Raw genomic sequence first — 22,538 nt, 5'->3', positions numbered from 1 at the left:
ATACGTTTACAAGCCACTCGTTGTAATAAATACGGTATCCATAGGGAACTCGTTTGGTATTCTCTATTTCTCTAATATCTTCTTGTTGATATAAACCGACTGTCCCGAACTGATATTTATAATGTCTGTCAAAAGATTCCATGTCTTCACCCTGTTTTGATGGATGTTTTTCAGGATTGCAACTGGAATCTACCAAAAGAACCGTATTCTACTGACACTAACTATTGTAGTTGATACAACATGGAATATGGATAAAGATATGGGGCGGGTGGAATGGATGTTTGTTGTTGAATCTGGGAATTTAGTTAGGAAAGTCTAAGCAAGTAGTTTTCTAAGATAAGTCCATTCTGAATTTGAATCGAATTGTCATCAAATTTACCCACTGTTGATGTATTTTCAAATTTTATCTGAATAAATTGCCATAATGAGAAAGAAAAACTGAAAAGCAATCGTTTTATTTGATTAAAACGTTCAACTTCAGTATAACCCAGCACAAAGGGTGTTTCTATATCTATTACGAATGACAGTCTGTTAGCTTTCAACTATGTTATCCCACAATGTATCAGGACCGAAAGTAGCAATTGGTAACATCTCTAAAATATTAAAACGGGGTGTGTGAAGCTCTTGTAGACATTAAGTAGTCTGAAGAGAGAAGAAAAGATAAAGTCACTTACCCTGTCGTACAAAGCAAAAACGTGATCCAGATCATCTTTTGTAAATCCTTTGTCTCCCTTCAATGAAAACAACCAGGATATTGTGAATATCGTCATCATTGTCATCATCATCAACATTAACACAATCAAAAGCGAAAAATGAAAGAATATTGTATGTATATTTGTCAGAGAGTGAGTGAGAGAGAGAGAGAGAGAAAAAAAGTGTAACAGAGAGAGAGAGAGAGAGAGAGAGTGAGTGTATAAGAGTGAGAGAGAGTGTTTGTGTGTATGTGTACATATACATTACTCTTTAACAAAAAGAGTATTAACAGTGACTTCGAAGTATCGGCCAGCTAGTTAATCATTGGACCGTCTAATAATGGCATAGCTGGCTGAATCTTGGAAGTCACTCTCAATATTTTAACAGAGCAAGAAGCTGGAAGAAATTCATGTTGTCGCTATTGTAGCTAAGAATACAACTTCCAAGAATCGCATGGAGCATGGTGGGGCCATAGGGTTGTAAGGGATTGAAATTCATTTCTAATTCATTTATCTCTTTATCAACTACTAAATCTAAGACTAGAAGACTGTGTCCATTTTGAATAAAGGACAAGAGTTGACAGATCCTGGCTAGGTATAGCCATAAATATTATCATGTGTATCCCTTTTCCTCGGAGAGGAAATAAGACATTAGATAGATAGATAGATAGATAGATAGATAGATAGATAGAGAGAGAGAGAGAGAGAGAGAGAGAATGAGAGAGAGTTGAGAGAAGCGAGCGAGCGAGAGAAAAATGAAAAGATAGAAGGAAGGAGTGACCAATGTTAAAACAATGACAGATATTTTTTATTTTATTTCTAACTCCAGAAGCCATCTTTTCTCCGTCGTTTCCGGTTTTACAATAAATATTTCGTGAGTTCGATAAATTTTTCGTCTGAGAATGAGCTCTAGTTAATTGTTACTTAATTAGTTGATAGAATATTCCACAGTAGAATAGTTTACAACAGAAAAGCCTACACTCTTCTTTTACTCACTGTCACAGAGTTCTAGGCCTGCAGTCGTTTTATCGTCTTGAAAGAATGAAAGACAAAAGGATTTGAAAGAAGTACAATGACAAAATTTATAAAGCCAAAAAAGAAAAGACTAAAAATGTTTTTTTAAGATTTCTCTGACAAAGGTTTTGCTCAAGACATCAGGTTCCTCGTAATTCAATCATATCCATATTTGAACTTTAAAAAAAATGAATCTAGTCTCGCAGACCACGTCTGATTTCGCCAATCTTTAATTCACTTCAGAGCTCTTTTCTTTCTGTCAGTCTGCTGTTTTTATATTCACTTAATGTTGCCTTAATTAGTTACTGCTGAGGAACAAAGCTAATTATTTCAGTCCAACTTTCCAAGTAATTTTCCATTTTAAAGAATCAGGATTTTTAGAATTTCAGATTATTTTTATAAGAAGAAATGCTGCATGGAGACTGAAGTTCTTGCGTTCTCATTAAATAGTATATGTCGCATAAAATATATGATAGTGTGTATGTGTGTGTGTGTGTGTGTGTGTGTATACATACATACATTCATACACAAACCCACACATACATATAAATAAAATATGAATACATGTATGCTTGCATGCATGTGTGTGTGCATATATATATATATATATATATATATATACACACACACACATATATATATATATATATATATATATATATATATATATATATATATATATATATATATATATATAATTAGTGAGTGGTGTTCCACAGGGCGCTGTCTTGGGACCACTGCTTTTCATAGTGGCTCTCTCAGATATGTCCTCAGCTGCCCAGATAACCGCTTTTGCTTGCTACGCTGACGATACGAAAGTCTCGCAGAAAATACAAAACCCTAGCGATGTATGTATGTATGTATGTATGTATGTATGTATGTATGTATGTATGCATGTATGCATGTATGTGTGTGTGTGTGTGTGTGTGTGTGTGTGTGTGTGTGTGTGTGTGTGTGTGTGTGTGTGTGTGTGTGTGTGTGTGTGTGTGTGTGTGCATGTATAATTATCAGTTTGCTGTCCGTAAGTTTGTTTCGATCCTTTGTAAATCAGTCAGTTGTACAAAAATTTTCAACGATATCTCCACCAACTGTAAACTGCTTAAACACTATTTGTAAATAATAGCTCAAACTATTACGCTAACTAATCTTCCCTTTACTAATTAACTACTTTCTCAATTAATTATTTAATAAGTAATACAATTCAGAAATGAATGTAATGTGTTTCCTGGCATTAATAAATCTTTCAAAATATTTTATCTTCAAATCATTTTTTAATTTAATTTCTTACTTTAAATATGGGCCGACACAGGAAATTTTCTTTGACTGGAAGCAACCTAGAAAATAAATATAAATAAATTTATTAAAAAATACAAAATAAAAACAAATTTTATAATAAACAGCAACGAAACTGACAAAGTGATGAAAGCTAGCGGCGTTGCATTCTCAAAAGACTTATGCACAAATACATACACACCACCATCACCCCCAACTACCACCACACACACACATAAATACACTCACACACAACCTATTTCTTTATTACCCACAAGGGGCTAAACACAGAGAGGACAAGCAAGCACAGACAAACGGATTAAGTCGACCCCAGTGCGTAACTGGTACTTATTTAATCGACCCCGAAAGGATGAGAGGCAAAGTCGACCTCGGCGGAATTTGAACTCAGAACGTAGCGGCAGACGAAATACCGCCAAGCATTTCGCCCGGCGTGCTAACGATTCTGCCAGCTCACACACAACCACCGCCTACAAATGCTTGCTAGAATCGATCATCCCTCTATGATTGGTAAATTTAGTAATTTAGCAAAGGCAGAATTGAACTCGTATAGAGCGTATAGTGCCTCGGTGTGGCTAGAAACACGGCTGTGAGGTTAAGAAATTCATTTCACAACATCGTGGATCGATGCTGGATTTCGGTGCATGACACCTGTAGAAGATGCCTTCTATCACAGCCTCACTTTACAGACCAACACACACGCACACACGCACGCGTGTGTGTGAGTGTGCATGCATCTGTGAGTGTGTATGTGTGTGTGTGTGTATCTACAAAAATGTTTGGAGTCCTCAGAATCTCATGACACACGGTTCCACACCGAATATTAATCATGGGCCTGCGGTCCTGTCTCAGTATAAGAAAGATGTTCTATTTGGTTTGGTGCATTATTCTGGGAAAGAAAGTCAATAGTTCAAAAGGAGGTTACCGATATATTAAGGGTTATGTTCCCTCATGGAAATGTGTGCCTGTTAAATTAAATGAAGCACCTCAGAGAACATACTAGAAATAAGAGAGAGTTTATACAAAAGTGTTTGATGGGCAAACACTTTAATAATAATAATAATAATAATAAAATAATAATAATAATAATAATAATAAGAAGAAGAAGAAGAAGAAGAAGAAGAAGAAGAGAAGAAGAAGAAGAAGAAGAAGAAGAAGAAGAAGAAGAAGAAATGAAAAATATTTTTTAAAAACTGAAGTGACTTGTGATAGTTGTTCTACATTTTGTTATATTTGTTTAAAGACACTCCCTTGTCAGTCTCGAAGTCAAAATTGATGTGATTCCCCCATTAAAACGCTATAACCAATGGCATTATTGTTGGCCAGTAACCATATAAGATGATTTAAGATGAATAAAAATTATCATTTCTACTTTAGGCACAAGGCCTGAAAATTTGGGCGAATGGGGTAGTCGATTACATCGACCCTTAGCTGGTACTTTCTTCATCGACCCCGAAAGGTTGCAAGACAAAGTCAATCTTGACAGTACGTTACGACGGATAAAATGCTGCTAAGCTGGAGGCTAAGACAGAGATGGCTTTCTAAGATACTAGAGACATTTACTGTGTAGACTAAAGAAATATAAATGAGTTCGAGAATGGAAGCCACGGGTCAGGTTCCGTTCACTGAATCTATTTCCAACTCAGCAACAATAATTACGAATAGAAACAAAGATATGTTCATATAGATGTGTGTGTGTGTGTATGAATCTATGTATATGAGTTGATATACACACAGACATAACAGATACAACCAGTGACAGGAGCAGAATGTGGAGTTACTTACTTCGACATTTCGCTAAGCTGCAGTTTCCCATCGTTATTTCGGTCAAAGAGTTTGAGCTGTGGAAAAAAAAAATATTTATTTGAAAAGGATTCGTGCTTTTGTTAAAAGATCTCAACGATATATATATATATATAAATGGCGGTGCCCCAGCATGGCCACAGCTCGTGAGCTGAAACTAGATAAAATAAAATAAAAATAATAATAATAATAATAATAATAATATATATATATATTATATATATATATATATATATATAATATATATATATATATATAATAATTATTTGAGGGAATATTATTCCTAACTTACAGGGGAAAATTCAATTTAGAAATACTATATCAAATTTCACAAAATATAATATATATATAAAAATTAGAAAAAAAAAACACTTTTTATCTATTCAAAATGAACAATTAAATTACACCATCTAGAAAATTACATATAATAGAAACATTAAAAATAAGAATAATATACCGATGATTAAGTAAATTGCAAAATAATAATAATAAAATAATAATATACCAAATATATTCGGTATTATTATTATGTTGCAATTTACTTAATCATCGGTATATAATTGTTATTTTATTTTTAATATTTCTATTATATGTAATTTTCTAGATGGTGTAAATTAATTGTTCATTTTGAATTGATAAAAGGTGGTTTTTTTCTAATTTATATATATATATATATATATATATATATATATATATATATATATATATATATATGTATGTGTGTGTGTGTGTTGTGTGTGTGTGTGTGTTGTGTGTGTGTGTGTGTGTGTGTGTGTGTGTGTGTGTGTGTGTGTGTGTGTGTGTGTGTGTGTGTGTGTGTATGTATGTAAATGTATATAACAAAGTAAAGTTGTAAGATACCGCACGAGGGGAAATATATATGAAAGAAGGTTTGAAAATGCAATTTTAAAGATGCTTATTCACTTGACGGGTTTCACTATTTTAGAAAAAGATTGTCAAAAGTAAAATGTAAAGCTTTGTATAAGCTTTGTTGTGTTAAGTACTGGTTGTTACATATATATAGGCGCAGGAGTGGCTGTGTAGTAAGAAGCTTGCTTCCCAACCGTATGGTTCCATGTTCAGTCCCACTGCTTGGCACTTTGGGCAAGTGTCTTCTACTATAGCCTCGGATCGACCAAAGCCTTGTGAGTGGATTTGGTAGATAGAAACTGGAAGAAGCCCGTCGTATATATATATATATATATATAGGGAGAATTCGCAAAAAAAACAAAAGACAAAGACAGGTGGTGTAGACATATATGTATATATTTGTGTGTCTCTGTGTTTGTCAAGGGCTATGACTGAATTTAAGAAGTAGGGCAAAACTTCCAGCAGGAGGAGTAAGTCCGGCATGACTTCGAAGCTTACGGAAAGAGACCGACGAGCGTTGAATGGCACTGTGATGAAAAATCACCGGACAACTGCCTCTAAAGTGACTACAGAGTTGAATCAACATCTGATCAGCCAAGTTTCGACCAAAACTGTTCGCCGTGAGCTCAATAAAGCCGGATATCATGGAAGAGCCGCCATCAGGAAACCTCCCCTTTCTCATCTAAACATTCAGAAATGGCTGAGCTGGTGTAGAGATCACAAGGGCTGGTACTATTCTCCGACGAGTCCAGTTTCTCTCTTTTCCCCGCTGCAGGGCGAGTTTATGAATGGAGGCAGCCCGGAACAGCTTTTAATCCTGACTGCTTTCTTCCTACAGTGAAGCACGGAGGAGGATCTGTGATGGTTTGGGCTGCCATTTCTTGGAATTCTCTTGATCCAATCGTTGCCCTGGTAGGATCAACAACAATGATTATCTGAATATTTTGGGAAATCAAGTCTTTCCCATGGTCCAGACATTGCTCCCTGATGGTGAGTGCAGCTTCCAAGATGACAATGCTCCAACACACACTTCTCATGTGGTTAAGAATAGGTATGAAGAGCATGGTAGTGGGCTACAACATATGGAGTGCCCCCTGCCCTCAATCTCCAGGTCTTAATATTATTGAACATCTGTGGTGCATCTTGGAGTGACATGTTAGAAGTCGTTACACTCCACCGTCGTGTCTGCAACAGCTGGAGAAGGTTATGCAGGACGCTCTGAGAATCCAGGAACACATTCTGTGGGCCATGTCAAATTTGATGTTTATATGAGCAATCCAGGTCTTACGTAATCCACAATTACTCCTAAGTCTCTGATTTTATTGAATGCCATGACAGTTTCACCTGAAAAAAGGGAGTATGGGAGTTTCAGGGTATCCTCTTTTCCGAAGTAGATTAACTCAAATTTGTTCTCATTCAGCAACATTTTGGTCTTTTCTGCTCATTGGATGACAGCCAATAGATCTGACTGAAGGCATGCCCAGTCACCCACTTCATTGATGACCTTCTGGAGCTTGGAATCATTGCTCTGCTTGGTGATGTCAGTAATGTCAGCAATGTAGATGATGAAAAGAAGTGGGCCCAACACAGTGCCTTGTGGAACACCACTAATGACTTTGGCTGGACTTGACTTTACTCCGTCTAAGAAAGTGGGTTATTCGTGATCTCACCACCCTCTCAAAAACCTTGATGATATGGGAGGTGAGATCTGACAGCTCCCATCATCAAGAGAAGCTTGACAAAAGCCATAAACAGCCACACACACACGAACACACATATATAATATTATCTTAATAAAATCTCACAGAGAAAGGAAGTCAAGTCTGAAAGAGAGGAAAGCTAAACACTTAACATCAACTTCCATTCATTTATTAATCTGGCGATTTTCCCCACTCATTTGATAATCATTTTATAATATCGAAGGAACGACAGTGACAGTGAATTCTGCATTCTGCTGGCTTCAAAATCTCTCGTAGAATGCGCTTATGTCTGATGTCGGTAGTTTAGAAGAAGTCAACAGTATGAGTCAAAGAAATAATTGTTAATGCTGCCTTTACCAAAATTGGTAAACTGTACCAATGCCTAGAACCTGCTTCGATTAAATGAATCATTGAACAAAAGTTATGTGTCTTAGTCAGTGACATTGGCAATGCTTGTGGTAACCTGCGAATATCAATTCCAAAATGTGAAGAATTGCATGGTGCATTGCACGAGACTCTTTCACTTTTCAAACTGCAGTACATACTCAGGCCCTATCACCAAAAGATCTCTATCAGCATTGCAGTATCTTTATTCTCTTCGTTCGCCCAAACACCATACTTCAATAAGCAGTGTAGCGATACTCCTGCCGAGTTTTGAGCCATCTCGCTCAGATATTCCACTTGAGCAACTAAAAGGCATGGCTAGCTATGAGAAACCGGTTGATTCGCCATAAAAGCATTAACGCCCACGTGAACATGGTTCGACCATTTAGATTAGTTGGGGTGTAACAAAAATAAACAGTAGAATTGAAAATAAATTTTCTGAATTTTCCTGCCAATGGTTCTAACACTATAACTTAATGATATAAAAACATCGGACGACCAACAACAATAAAGATCTCTTACACTGGTACGAAGCTGCGGACTTATAGTAAGGTGGCTGAGAGGATTGAAGTGATGCCAGTACAAACATAAAACTTAATTTATTAACCCAAGAGGAACGACTTGCAAAGTCGGCCCGGTCGTAATTTGATCTCAGAACAAACAGCGCTGAAATATATAACATTCAATTGAGAGCTCTGCCCTTTCGTCTTCATTGAATTCATCGTGGATGATATTCTTCTGACGAGGGCGCAATTCCTTTAAGTAATCCTGTAGCCCTTAATATTCGCAATCCAATCTACTTCTTTTCTGTTTCGGTGTGGTTCCATAGCTTTTGCACTTCCAAATTTCCCCTGCGAAGCAGCAGACACTATTTGACTACAGCTGGTCAATCCAGACCCTATGCTGGAGTCAAAAGGATTTAATAATGCAGTCCCATGCAGGAACCAACAATATACTGAGTAGTGACAGCATCTCTATGTTGACCACTAGCATAGAGATGCTGCCTTGCGGACGTTCAAGTGCTAAAGGATTGCGGACCTCAAAGGCCAAAGGATTAGTGAAAGGAGTTGCACCCTCGTCAGAATATTATCCACGAGGAATATTATTCAGGATGAATTCAATGAAGAAGAAGAATCACAATGTTACGAAATGGCAGAGCTCTCCACTAAATATCAACCACTTTAACGCTTTGTGTTCTGAGATCAAATTACGACCTGGCCGACTGTGCACGTCGTTCCTCATGGTAAATTAAGTTCTATGTTTGTACTGGCAAATACTGAAATGGAGACCAGTACTGAAATGGAAGGATTTAAAAAAAAAAAAACTAACGCCATGGTAATAATTTACGTCTAGCTGAATTATACCGTTGATAGTAAAGTATGAATAATAAAAAAGACAGTTTTTTAGGAATGTGAAGAGAATTGTTGATTTTGCGGCAGAGTACGATTCAACTGGCTTCGCCACTCCCTAATCGGAGGAAACTTTTCTTGATGTTTCATTAAAAATCTACCCAGGGCATTTCTTACTTCTGATCAGACATAAAGAGCTATGATTGTAAAAGAAAGAAAATGTTGTGTTGCGGGTTTCACGCTATTTCAAAAAAATTAAGGATGTAAACTAAGTCACATGCTTGCAACCGAAAGTGGAAACTGCATCGTGGTCTAAGCTAACCAGAATCTGATAAATTGCTCGACGAGCGCTCACGTCAAAAACAAAAAAAAAACTAGTTCAATGCTGGTTTCTTCAGGCAAATCTCTCTATATATAAAGCTGAAGTTGTCTGTATATGGCAGGTTTGGTAGCTTTCAACTAACACTATCTCCTCCGAGACCCTGAGAGTATGATAGAAGGCTTGCTCTTACTTCCGAAGAAGAAAAAATTCAAATCGGACCATATTAACACCAAAAATTATTTACATCAAAAAGGTGCTTTTTTTCTATGAAAATCCCTATTTTTTACGATTTTTTTTACTGCTGTGTCGCCATTTTTCGGTGTATTTCAAACAGAAAAATGTTCACTTAAAGAGAATAACAAGCTACATAATGCAAAATTTTTACTTTTCAAAAATTCCAATTCTAAAGGGTCGAAACAAACCCGAGCAACGCCGGGCGATACTGCTAGTCTCAAATATTCTCTATTTTAAAACAGCAGGAATTTAGAATTCATGCTTTTCTCAGTTGTATCAACTGTGGAAATGAAATTGATTTAACCAAGACTTGAAATCCGACCACAGAATTCACTTTCTAATCTACCTCTTTCATTTTTCTTAATAAGAAAAAAACTTTTCTCGTTACGACAGCCACAGAATAAAAGCAGAATACGATATAAATAGACGTTTTTTCGTTTAATCTTGGCTGACCCTGAAATAAAATGAGATTTCTATAGAAGAAACGACACATTAAACAGAAAGGTTTTGTAAGATGAGAGGCCAAGTTAACATGAGATAGAACAGTGAGGAAAGGTTTATTGAAAGGTGAAGTGGGTCATAAGAAAATGAAAAGCTTACAATTGTATCAGCGTAAGTGATCAGTTCGTCTTCGGTAACAACGTTTTCACTGTTGCCTTGTTGCAGCAGGTGACGCAGAAATTTCTGAAGCAATCAATAAGTATAAACAGTTGTTGAAAATGAAACAATAGCATTGGGTGACGTTTATTAATGTTCTTTCGTAATGATAACGACAATAACAATAATGAACAATAATGGAATTAATTAGCTTTTGTATAGAAATATAATTATCATTATTTATAGATTTGCAACATTATTCCATCAGATGTTTTAAAGAGTCAAGATATGAAAAGACGATGCCTCTAAGCCTTCTGGCCGAGATGCATATACACAGTATTTTTCCATTGGTAATGAATGGTGTCATTCATAAAGAACCATTAACTATTTATGAAAATATAAACAAGTAGCACAAGACTACATCTTCGTGCGGCAGACACACAACACGCTGCTCAGTTTAACTCAAGCTCTTGGCTGTAGGTCGTCTTTAGTTGCGTTTGCTATGTTCTAAGTATTGAGATTCGAGTCCCATCCCAGTCAAAAGCAAACTTTTTCCCCGCTGATAATCAAACTGGGTTTTGGCCGCATTATTCTCACCAGTGTAGAAAGTCTTGTAAACATCTCGATCTCTGCCCATCACCACTCTCCGCAGACTCGTTTACATAAATAAGAATAAAACCACAACTTAAAATTAAAGAAACTAGGTATGAAAAGTCCAGACTCTGTTATGGACATCTCTTCATTTGCTGCAAAAATCTACAATCTTCTGTAATTGCCCATTCACTAACACACTGTTTCACTTTTATATTGTCTTGTTTGTGATGGGCATGGTAAATCAGAAAGAAACAGTTGAGATGAGTCTCTTTCTACTTTCAAGTGGGTAAGGCTTCAATCGAACGCTTTACATCCCTTTCAAGAGTAATGCAATGAGGAAAGCTCTAAAACTGCTCTCTACTTCTAAACTCTCGTGGCTTTAGAAGAAAGCCTCCATATTCGTTGTCCGTTTGGCATCCAACTCTACACTTCACACACTATGTAAACTTTCATCAAAACTATCCTTTTTTACCCCGAAAAGCTCATCACCTGGAACTGCGCAGGTGGTTCTCTTTCTCTGTCCCCAGTTGCGTCTCAAAGATAACCTCCGTCCTAATCAATTCCCCGCCTCTCTCTCTCTTTCTATCTCTATCCTTGCAAGCAATATATCTCAACCTATGGAAAAGCGTCACATGTCCCAGTCCTCAAAAGAAAAGATCTCTTCAAAAAGGGCAGCCATTGTCGTATCTCACTTATCTCAAATATCTCATAGGTGATGTAGATGAACATAACTTACAATCTTCTAGATCTTGAATCTCCTTCCTTCTTCAATGGCCACCAGTAAGGCTTTCTTAAAACCACATCTATTAGAAATCCTCCAATATTATACAGTAGAGGGCCCTCGCAGTGAGAAATTTTATGAAAACAATATTGTTATGCTCGTTATTAGCAAAGCGATCGACCGTGTCTTGCCTGTGAATCTTCGAGCAAAACCTATGGGCTTCATTCCTAAATAGACAATATTTGATCAGATTATCCAGGCCGCTGCAAATAGAACTCTTTCTAATACACGTAATATCAACTCTGGTGTGTCTTAATCTTCGGTTTATTATTCCATTCTCTTTCTCTCGCCGCCATCAATGACTTTCTTGTCATAACCATCCTCAACATCAATTCTCACTCTTCCACACATAATATTACATTTTATTCCTTCCCAGGATTTCGCTCCTTAGGGTCACCCACTTGCAATATAGACACACGTCACGCCAAACCGCACTGATTCTGTGATCAGAGACCCCCACCCCAATGGTGCCGTGCCGATATTATCTCTTTCACTTGTACAAAGACACAAACATTACATATATCAAGAAATGGATAACAAACCTTATCACTAAGCGTGACGAGCACACAACTAGAACCGTTAAGGTCGCTACAAATGCTAGATTTCACCACTATTAAGGATCTCTCCTGGAGACCATGTGCCTCCTCAACATAGCCGACCTTCCTAATCAAGCTAAAAAAAAATACTCCAGCCCCCATCAACAACTAATTTTCTAAGTTAACCTACAATGGAATATTGCTCTCTAATTTGAAACAGTTTCTACTACTGCTGTTGTTGCTGCTGCTGCTGCTACTACTACTACTACTACTACTACTACTACTACTACTACTACTACTACACATAGATATCCTTGATCGCCTCCATAGGAAGACAATTGACTGATTAACCAGGATGAAGTCGCTGAGTGACCCCTTCTCCTCAGAGCTGGCATAAGCCATGCTATCTCTGCTCGGACACTTCTGGTTATATATCCTCGCCCACCTCTTCCCCTCGACACCCATATTATGTTTACTCTCAGACCCTGCCCTAACCCCTACGTTAAGTCATCCAACTGCAATTTCTCCCTTGTGTCTCCCCCACCACAACCACCACTTGTCGACTTAATTTTTGAATATATACGATATCTACTTATTTATTGACCAAAACCTTGCAAGCAAAGAACCACCCATAAATGTACCCCATTTTATGGTCAGAATCAATATTTCGGGGTCAATAAGTTCTCACAGCTTATCCAACAATTGTTGTCCTTTCCATGTTTTATCGATACAAAAATATTATTTTATTATATTTTATTTTATTTTATTTGAAGTGTAACCATGCATTATGGGGAATATAAAAATTATCAAGAAATCGATACACAGCTGCAAGGAATTAAAGGTGGGGAAAACAATCAATGAAAGAATATTGCAACGGACGACCATATTTAACTACACTGTTTGAGATTTGAAGAGCAAACTTTATTTTGCACAGATGTTACTCTATCTTTTCTAATATTTTTGCATCTTTAAGGCGGTGAGTTAGCAGAAACTTTAGCACGCCGGGCGAAATGCTTAGTGGTATTTCGTCTGCCGCTACGTTCTGAATTCAAATTCCGCCGAGGTCGACTTTGCCTTTCATCCTTTCGGGGTCGATAAATTAAGTACCAGTTACGCACTGGGGTCGATATATTCGACTTAATCCGTCTGTCTGTCCTTGTTTGCCTCCTATGTGTTTAGCCCCTTGTAGGTAGTAAAGAAATAGGTATTTCGATACAAATCTTTTGTATCGATCTCTGCAGGAAGTGTGCAGAAAATTTGTAACAAATCATAAGATTGAAGAAGTGAACATTTTTAGTAGTCCTGTTGCGAACCCCGAGAACAACAATGGAAGTACCTCGGCTATCTTTTTTGTATTACACCAGTGTAGTAAACAATTTTTATTTTCATCAGCCCTCAGCCTGTTGGCATCCCAGCAAATTGAGTATCGATGCCCTTACAAATATAAGTTTAAAACATTTTATAAGGGAAAATTTAAAATGCAAGAATCAAGAGTGCATGGTTGCGGAGTTCTCTGTCAGTTTCGACGACGAGCATTCGGTTGCTCGACCTTCTAAATTCTTAACTGAGAAATTAATATGTAAGTGGCTGAGTAAACCGAATCAATGTGACAATGGGACGCTGCCGGGTTTTTGAGTTACAATTAAGAAAGAGGGCCCAACTTTAGTACTTGAAATTTATTTAGTAATCCTGAAAAGATGAAAGACGAAAATAACCTCGGTGGTATTTGAAGTCGAAGTGCCGAGAAGAAGAAGAAGAAGAAGAAGAAGAAGAAGAAGAAGAAGAAGAGATGCTGCAAGGTATTTTATACGATATTCTAACTATTCTATCACTTCACCGCCTTAAAGTGTTCATTAGAACATACGGAGATAGAGAGAGAACGATTGAAATACAACGTGGCTTTACAACTCCTTAAAACAAATTGTTTTAATAAAGGAGAGAGGAAAGAAGAGAGAGAGAGAAAGAGAGATGACAGTTGTGACGCACATGGTGTCCTCAGAGATCATAGCAATGTTTGCGAAGTAAGAAAGCCACAAGCGAAAATCAAAACCGTTTCGCAGAGTCAGCGCTTACATCAAATTACGGTGTTTTCTGTTAGAAAAGGAAGCAAATTAGAAGTTTGTTGAATGCAGTTTATAAATGTCTCTTTACTCTGATGTCGGTTCTTTACAATACTTGAATATTTCTCCCGGCATATCTGATCTCTCAAAATAAAAGTATGGTTTAAATTTTTTTATGAATCATTTTAGCTTTATATTTCAATGAATATATCATCTCCAGAACGATTTCTGCCTCATGTAATTCTTCAAAATGCCATCTATATTCCATTAGCAACGTCTTGTTTATGATACATTACATATTTCTAAAATGAAATATAAAAAAAAAAAACATACTTCTAAACAAGATATATGGGTATTTATCGACATTGATGTAATCATCTGCATTCAAGACTACGCAAAAATGTATGAAAACTAATTGTTTTGACTAAGATGAAATAACAGCCAGTACAACAAAACTAATAGTTTTCCAGTATTCTAACCTACACTTAGCTACGAATTCAAGTTGTGTGGCACCATTTCTTACCTTCAGTTCATCAGCCTCTATATAACCGCTATGGTCACAATCAAATGCCTTCCATGTCTAGGAAAAAAGATAAGAAAGTAAATATTTTAGTGACAAGACAAATTGTTTTTCTCATTTATAAATAATCAATTTACATAAAGCTAGTTCATTGTGACTGAACATCTGATAGCTATAGTAACGATGCTATCAATATTAAACAAGCTGGCAACCACTTCAAGATACCTGCTGCCGCTGTCAGACTGTGAGAGGGGACACACGCTGAGATGATTATTTGCAAAACACAAAATGTTCGCCTCATTAAAAATGGTTTGTTTACAGAAACTAATTCTTCTTTCTTTGTATCTGCTGCATACTGTGCTGCACCTGGTACCATCTTTGAATGACATCAATTCCATTGTCAACGATTTTACTATGAGAACAGATTACTGGCTTCCGCACCTCCGCCTCGTTCAACACACCCAACGATTTCTAAAGAAAGGAACGTTATGAATAGCCTCTCACGACTCGAGTCCTTCAAGGCCTAATGTATGTATATATGCATATATTTATATATTATTTATATTATCATTATATATATATATATATATATATACACACACCACACATACACGCACACAGCGTGAGAGAAGAAGAAGAAGAAGAAGAAATCGGCCTCAGTAGTTAATTGGTATTGACCCCAAAAGGACAATGACTTCGATGGGATTTGAACTTAGTGCAAGGAAAACCGTAACAAATATCACAAGGTATTCTCGCCAATACTCCAAAGACTCAACTAATTCGCTACCTATAAAACTAATTCGTTTTCTAACAACATTAGTTTTTTTCATATCAGCAAATAACTGATAATGAAAAGCAAGAGAAACGCTTATAAAACCGTTGGAAGACATTAATCAGACATTGGAGAAGTGGGGTGGGGAGTGAGTGAGGAGGGATTGGGTGCTGAAGAATGTAAACACTTGAGATATATTTCCTGATTGTTCATTAGTCGTTGTGATAAGCTAAAGTAATGAAGTACTAATGGCTAGAAACACTGATAAATAATTCAATAATCAACGGAGAACAGTTTTATTTAATGTAAATGTCACACTGAGATTTGAATGAGAATGAAATTAGCAAACGAAATTAATAGGGGAAAAAAATCAATCAAATTTTTTTATGAGATCAATAATGACATAAACCAGTTAAATTAGGGAGATGAACTGAATAAATGCTTTCATTAATACTAGGTACTGAAAATAGAAATATTTACGATAAAAAAGAAAATTATTCCGTTCCACAACATACAAAGCATGGCGTGAAGAGACGTTTAAGGCTTTGAATCCCTCCAGCATATAAAAGAGAACAAAGTTGAACCCGGGACGATTTGAACTTAGAATGTCAAATGTTGAAACTAAAATCTTTAATGCATTTTGCTCGTCATTCTAATTGTTTTGCCGACTCACTTCCTTGTCTAACATGCCCTGGTTCAGATTTCTCTGGAGTGGTTCTAGTTGAATCTAAATGTGATTTTGGTGTCATCAGTCAGATTTCGATCAGAGCTGGGGCACAGTTTAGCAGTTCAGGTGTGTATAGAAGTCGTTATGGTAGCGGAAGAAGATGTACAGCACAGTGCATCTGTAGGTTAATGTTTGTTGGCGAGTGAAGATTGGCTGGTGAACTAATGGCATTTTTAGTTGATGCGCTTTAAATTGCTTAAATAAGGAGTAGCAACTCCGTTTCAAAACTATGAGCCTTACTCATATTATGTGAGTGACACTTGTAGAGTGCCAGCAACTGGTTATGATTGAAATATTTTGTAGTATCGAAGAGAAATTCTAACATTTGAAATGTGGGTTTAATTAGGTTCCAGGCGTATGGTCGCCCTGGAAGATCGTTATAAGCTGAGATCCAATAGAAAGTGTGTAATGGACTGAGTAGTCTGTGGCTTATAATTAAAAAATATATATTTATTATTGAAGGTGTTTCCTTATACAGCGACACTGTGTTAGGTGACTATGTTGTTATATTCTGGATGGAGGTTGTTTCCAATGTCCGTTGCTCATTATTAGACCAGTAAAAGTCCGCCATAAGATGTCTCATGTTAAAGTAGACGATGCCTCTCTCTCAGGAATTTATTGTCAGATTTCTTCATCTATGAATGACTCCAGTTTTATTAGATTCAGTTACCTCGGGAGCGGGGGGGGGGCTCTTCTCCAGGAGGACAATACACTTTACTTTTCAACTGTTACTAAACTTCCAGCCACAAATATTGCTCATTCACCTTGGATGGTGTAGCTGCCATCAACACAAATAACTGCGACCTCCAGAAGGGATCATTCGATTCATGGAAACAGTTTTAATACAACCTACAAAGACAACTGCTGCAACCTGTCTCCCTACTCTCTCAAAATCTACTGGCCCCTTTCTCCGTCGCTCTTCCTTTTCCTCTTACCCTCTTTCCCTTCTCCCCTACTACTGTTGTATCTGCTTCTCCTCCTACCCCCTCCACAACTACCACTACGACGACAACGATTACTACTACTACTACTACTACTACTACCACTACTACTACTACTACTGCTGCTACTGCTACTAATACTACTACTACTACTGCTGCTGCTGCTGCTGCTGCTACTACTACTACTACTACTACTACTACTACTGTTTTTGTTCTTCTGAACTCGCCATCAATTATAATCAGTTACCGAAACACGACAACTTTAACACGAAATAACTTCGTAAATATAAACTTTTCTCAAAAACGCTAAGAGTAAAAGATGTTTTATATGACACATTCTACCAGTGTCCGAAGTTTGAAAGTGTTTAGTTACAAAAAATGAATTTCTCGATCTGCTGTTCAAACGGAAAAGATCCCATTATTTTGGTTTAATTATCTTCAAAACTGGCAGACGGGTAAATCAAAATGTTTTTTTTTTTTATTTATTTATATATGCATAACTGATAAGCAGGGCTTTAACTCTTGGTGCCATTTTGTTGAAATATGAATTCGTCTGAGAATATATTTATCAGATGAAATTATATTTTATCCTTGTGTGAGCGCAGGGTATGCATCACCCCTCCGATGTCTGGGTTTTTTGGGGGTTTTTTCACTATTCATGTTTTCAGAAAACGCGTTTCTGTTTCGACTAGAAATAACGAAAACTTCTTGGAATTGTTTTCCAAATAAAGAAATCACTTTATTATATACTTATGCGACTTTTATAGATTGTTGCGATACTAAACAGTCATTTGAGACCAAATCAAATGGAAAAAAAACCCAGCAAAATTAAGTACTTTTATATAAATGAGCATCGAATTTTATTTGTCGGATAATGTCTCGTGTTACATATTTTAATACTCGGCTCTTTAAGTTCAAATTCTGCCGATTAGGGCAATGGATTGGTGCAACTGTAAAAAACAAAAACGACGATATTTGCTCCACATCTCTTCGTTCCGAGCTCAAATCCTGCCATGGCTTACTTAAATGGTTGACTTAATTTGCAGCCTAGTTTAACATTACTTTGTGACACTTTGGGTTCCTTTAGAGGAGCATATTCCGTGGCAAGCATTCGGATCAAACCCAGAGGACCCGTGAAAGGTCAAGAATACTGCCTTCCCTTCTGATTAAAAAGTAAAAACAAAAAACACAGCAAATATCGAAAATATCTTCTGGAATATGTCACCAATTTCGCTTTTAAAATTGATGGCGATTATTGGGTGTCGATAAACAACACAAACTGCGATTTATTTGCTCAGCAAACATCGTCACATCCAAACAAAACCAAATAACGAGCTTCTGTTGTTTGCATCAGCAGCTGATCTGTGTTAATCTCCTCGCTCTCTATCTCTCTATCTCATTACAGACAGACGATAATACATCAGCATAATTAATCCATTTGAATTAACATCATCATAATTAATCCAGATGAATTAACACAGACAAAAATACAGCTTGTCATGCAATGCAGCAGCATCAAAAAGCATTTTAACAATACCATGTGTGTGTGTGTGTGTGAATATGTGTATTACGCCCCCGTATATATATATATCTATATAGAGAGATATTTATATACATCTATGCATATGTGAGTGTGAATATATATATACTGGGTGGGTGGAAAGTAAGTAGGCATTAGAAATTGCTTATAGAATTTTTAGTATCACGGAAGTCATGACGAAAACATTTTTTTGAAAAATCAACACTGATGGGGATTTTTATTTTCTTATTTCTTATTTTCCCGATGGCCATTCGCTTGAATGTTCAGGAGCGAGCTAAGATAGTAGCAGGTGGTGTGCATGGAAAGGTAAGCATGCAACACAAAACAAACGTCCGGAGACAATAAAGAGTTGTCCTGCAAAGCTAATGACCACGGGCTCTGTGAGCGATGCGAGAAGAAATGGCCGCCCCACTCACACCCCGATCAGCGGAGAACGAGGCACCAGTGCAGGAAATGTTCAACCGCAGCCCGCAAAAATCAACACGTATGTCCCGGGTTGAGTCGGGGTTAACCACAGTAAATAAGGTACTCAATACATAGCAGAGTAAATCAATTTATTTTATAGAAGGAGCTTCTACAGGACTAGAACTGTTTCATTCAAAAGAAATCATCAGGAAGAAATCATCAGGAAGCTCTTCCTGATGATTTCTTTTGAATGAAACAGTTCTAGTCCTGTAGAAGCTCCTTCTATAAAATAAATATATATATATATATATATAATATATATATATATATATATATATATATATATATATATATATATATATATATATATATATATTATATATATATATATATATATATATATGTATGTATGTATGTATTTATATATATATAGTTAAGGGAGAAGTCAGTACATCACGTATATACTTAATAGCGGAAAGAATGACTCCATGAGATTAGACAAAGTACTCCTGAACAAGTACTCTGAGTATACAGGTTTTCATAAGAACCAAGAGTAGTTGGTTTAACCTACTTAAATAGAGATTTGGAGGCAAAATCGAGCCAACAGAAAGTTATGCATGGATAGATATCCGTTAAGTTAGAGATTACCAACAACATTGATAGGAATAGTAGCTACTTCTGGGCCTAGGATAAATACATCACACATCGCCTAAATAGTTACACCTTTGCTATCCAAGAACAGATAGCTACTAACTAGCTGATCAAGAAGAGAGACCAGGATGCGTCTTAACTTCTCTGCTGTAATAGAAAGTGTCGAATGTGCCATAATAGTGTAGATGTCATTCTTATCATCAGTAGCTGACCAAAAATATCTTCAAGATACTACCTTTCCATTAAATATTACTTTGTCGTTAAAATCGTCCACAAAGCTAAATAAAGGAGGAATTGTTGTGACGGCCATAACAAAAGCACGCCAGAACCAGAAAATATCCACACTTTAAAAAGTAAATACTTGCCGAACGTTCCAATAAAAAACAGCAACCTAATGAGATGTGGATTAAAACAGGACAGATATTGGGGTCATTTGTTGTATGTCGTCTGAGTCGGGGATTTAACGCTGTGATGTGTGATATGTAATTTTTGTCAGGAGTCAGCAGAAAGTTATCGCTCATCGACTCAGTCCCCTACGATGTGAGTGAAGGTGGCTGGAACATAAACTGAGCTGGATTCGTCTCTTGGTTAGGGTGTACATAAAGCAAGCAATATCTTATCGATTCCTTAGTATCATATAACAAGAATAGCTTTACATTGTTAGTTTAAATCTCAGCAAAGTCAACTTCTAGGTCACTAAAACTAACCATGGGGTCACTAGAATTTCTTTAGTCAATGTATGGACGCTTGTTTTGGTGTTGTCAGCTGATCGTGACGCCACTGGACATTATAGTCACAAGTTTTCGATCATATAAAAAAACTATCACCGTCCTTGAACAAGACTTCGTTATATTGTGAGGTTAGTTGGGGTTAGTGTCGGGGTTTGACTATCTTCACAAGTGATCAATTATCCTCAACTTATTTAGCAGAATCAGTTAAATCGATTAGCTATAAGTCTCTTTATTTCAGTCATGTGACTTCCGTTGAAGAACAAATTGCAAAACCATAAATCCTTCAAATGTCAACAAACAAGAAAAAATATTGCAACCATTGAAAGCGGATGTCAACGTCACTTAATTAATTAACCTCGGACGGAATGGGATTAGCGCCGAGCAGAAGGGCTTATAAAAAAAAAAAAAACAATAATAGGCGCAGGAGTGGCTGTGTGGTAAGTAGCTTGCTTACCAACCACATAGTTCCAGGTTCATTCCCACTGCGTGGCACCTTGGGCAAGTGTCTTCTACTATTGCCTCGGGCCGACCAAAGCCTTGTGAGTGGATTTGGTAGACGGAAACTGAAGGAAGCCTGTCGTATATATATATATATATGTATGTGTGTGTATATGTTTGTGTCTGTGTTTGTCCCCCCAACATCGCTTGACAACCGATGGTGGTGTGTTTACGTCCCCGTGACTTAGCGGTTCGGCAAAAGAGACCGATAGAATAAGTACTAGGCTTACAAAGAATAAGTCCTGGGGTCGATTTGCTCGACTAAACGCGGTGCTCCAGCATGGCCACAGTCAAATGACTGAAACAAGTAAAAGAGTAAAAGAGTAAATAATAATAATAATTATTAAAGAAAGTTAAGATGGGTTATCGATGTGGGACGAAAGGCCCATCATTGAACCATCTTCTGTTTATGGATGACCTGAAATTGTTTGGGAAATCTGAAAAACAGATAGAGTCCTTAACCAAAACAGTCCAGAAGTGTGGTAGGGGCATCGGTATGGAATTTGGAATTGCTAAATGCTCAGTGCTTAATATGAAAAAAAGGAAGAAAGCAGCTTGCAGAGGATTGTGGTTACCATAAGGAGTAAGCCCGACAGGTGAGCCCGACGGTAGTGGGTATAGATATTTAGGGATTTTGAAGCTGGATGACATTCTACACAGATAAATGAAAATCAAAATCAGCGAGGTGTATCAAAAACGAAGATGGTGCTGAAATCCAACCTGAATGCCAAAACTTTGATTACCGTAATGAATATCTGAGCAGTTGCGGTGGTCTGATATAGTGCGTCCATCCTCATATGAACTAAGAAGGAAATATCAACACTGGACAGAAGGACGAGAAAGTTGATGACGCTGCGTGGAGCGCTACACTCTAAAGCAAACGTAAACAGACTGTATATGAAAAGAAAGAATGATTGCAGAGGACTAATTAGTATAGACCATTGTATAAAGAGTGAAAGGAGAACGCTTGCCGAGTATTTGATAAATAGTGATGAAGACCTGCTGCAATATGCTGCGAAAGATATGGGTGTAAATGCAGATGAAATTATAGGCAAGGAAGAGTTTAACCAAAGAGCTGGGGAGAAGAGGAAGGAAGACCTTCTTGAAATGAGAATGCATGGACAGTTTTAAAGGAATACACAAGACGTTAAGGATAATACAGCATCGTGGGCACGGCTTGAGCGATGTGATTTGAAGCGTACCACTGAAAGCCTGATCATTGCTGCACAAGATTAGGCTCTCGCTACCAATTCAGTGAAGAATAACATCTATAAAACTTCTGACACCCAGAAATGCAGAATGTGACCCACTTGGTAAGTGGATGCGAGAGCCTTGCACAAAAAGAATACAAGCGCCGCCACGATAAAATGTGTGTGTATCTTCGTTGGCTCTTATGATGTAAATACCAATATGAAGTAACAGAGAACTAGTATAAGCATGTACCAAGTAAAGGTTTGCAGGAGGATGGAAAAGTAACGACACTCTGGGACTATGATTTTCAGACGGATCGTGTAATCGAACATTGTC

General features: G+C 37.0%; 1 protein-coding gene across 1 annotated transcript in view; it reads right to left on the bottom strand.

Annotated features, from left to right (window-relative positions):
• Nucleotides 1-22,538, bottom strand: part of LOC115213270 (calbindin-32) — a 172,871-nt gene that overhangs the window by 84,261 nt on the left and 66,072 nt on the right. Inside the window, exons 5-9 of the mRNA XM_029782204.2 lie at nt 14,750-14,806; nt 10,259-10,342; nt 4,782-4,837; nt 2,995-3,040; nt 675-731 (exon numbers count right to left, since the gene is read on the bottom strand). Of these exons, the coding sequence (XP_029638064.2) occupies nt 675-731; nt 2,995-3,040; nt 4,782-4,837; nt 10,259-10,342; nt 14,750-14,806 (300 nt within the window). The remainder of the gene's footprint in view (nt 1-674; nt 732-2,994; nt 3,041-4,781; nt 4,838-10,258; nt 10,343-14,749; nt 14,807-22,538) is intronic.

Source organism: Octopus sinensis, linkage group LG1 (assembly GCF_006345805.1).
Source record: "Octopus sinensis linkage group LG1, ASM634580v1, whole genome shotgun sequence".
In the NCBI taxonomy this organism is placed as follows: domain Eukaryota; kingdom Metazoa; phylum Mollusca; class Cephalopoda; order Octopoda; family Octopodidae; genus Octopus; species Octopus sinensis.
The sequence above is the reverse complement of the archived record's forward strand: the minus strand, read 5'-3'. Positions and strand labels throughout refer to the sequence as shown.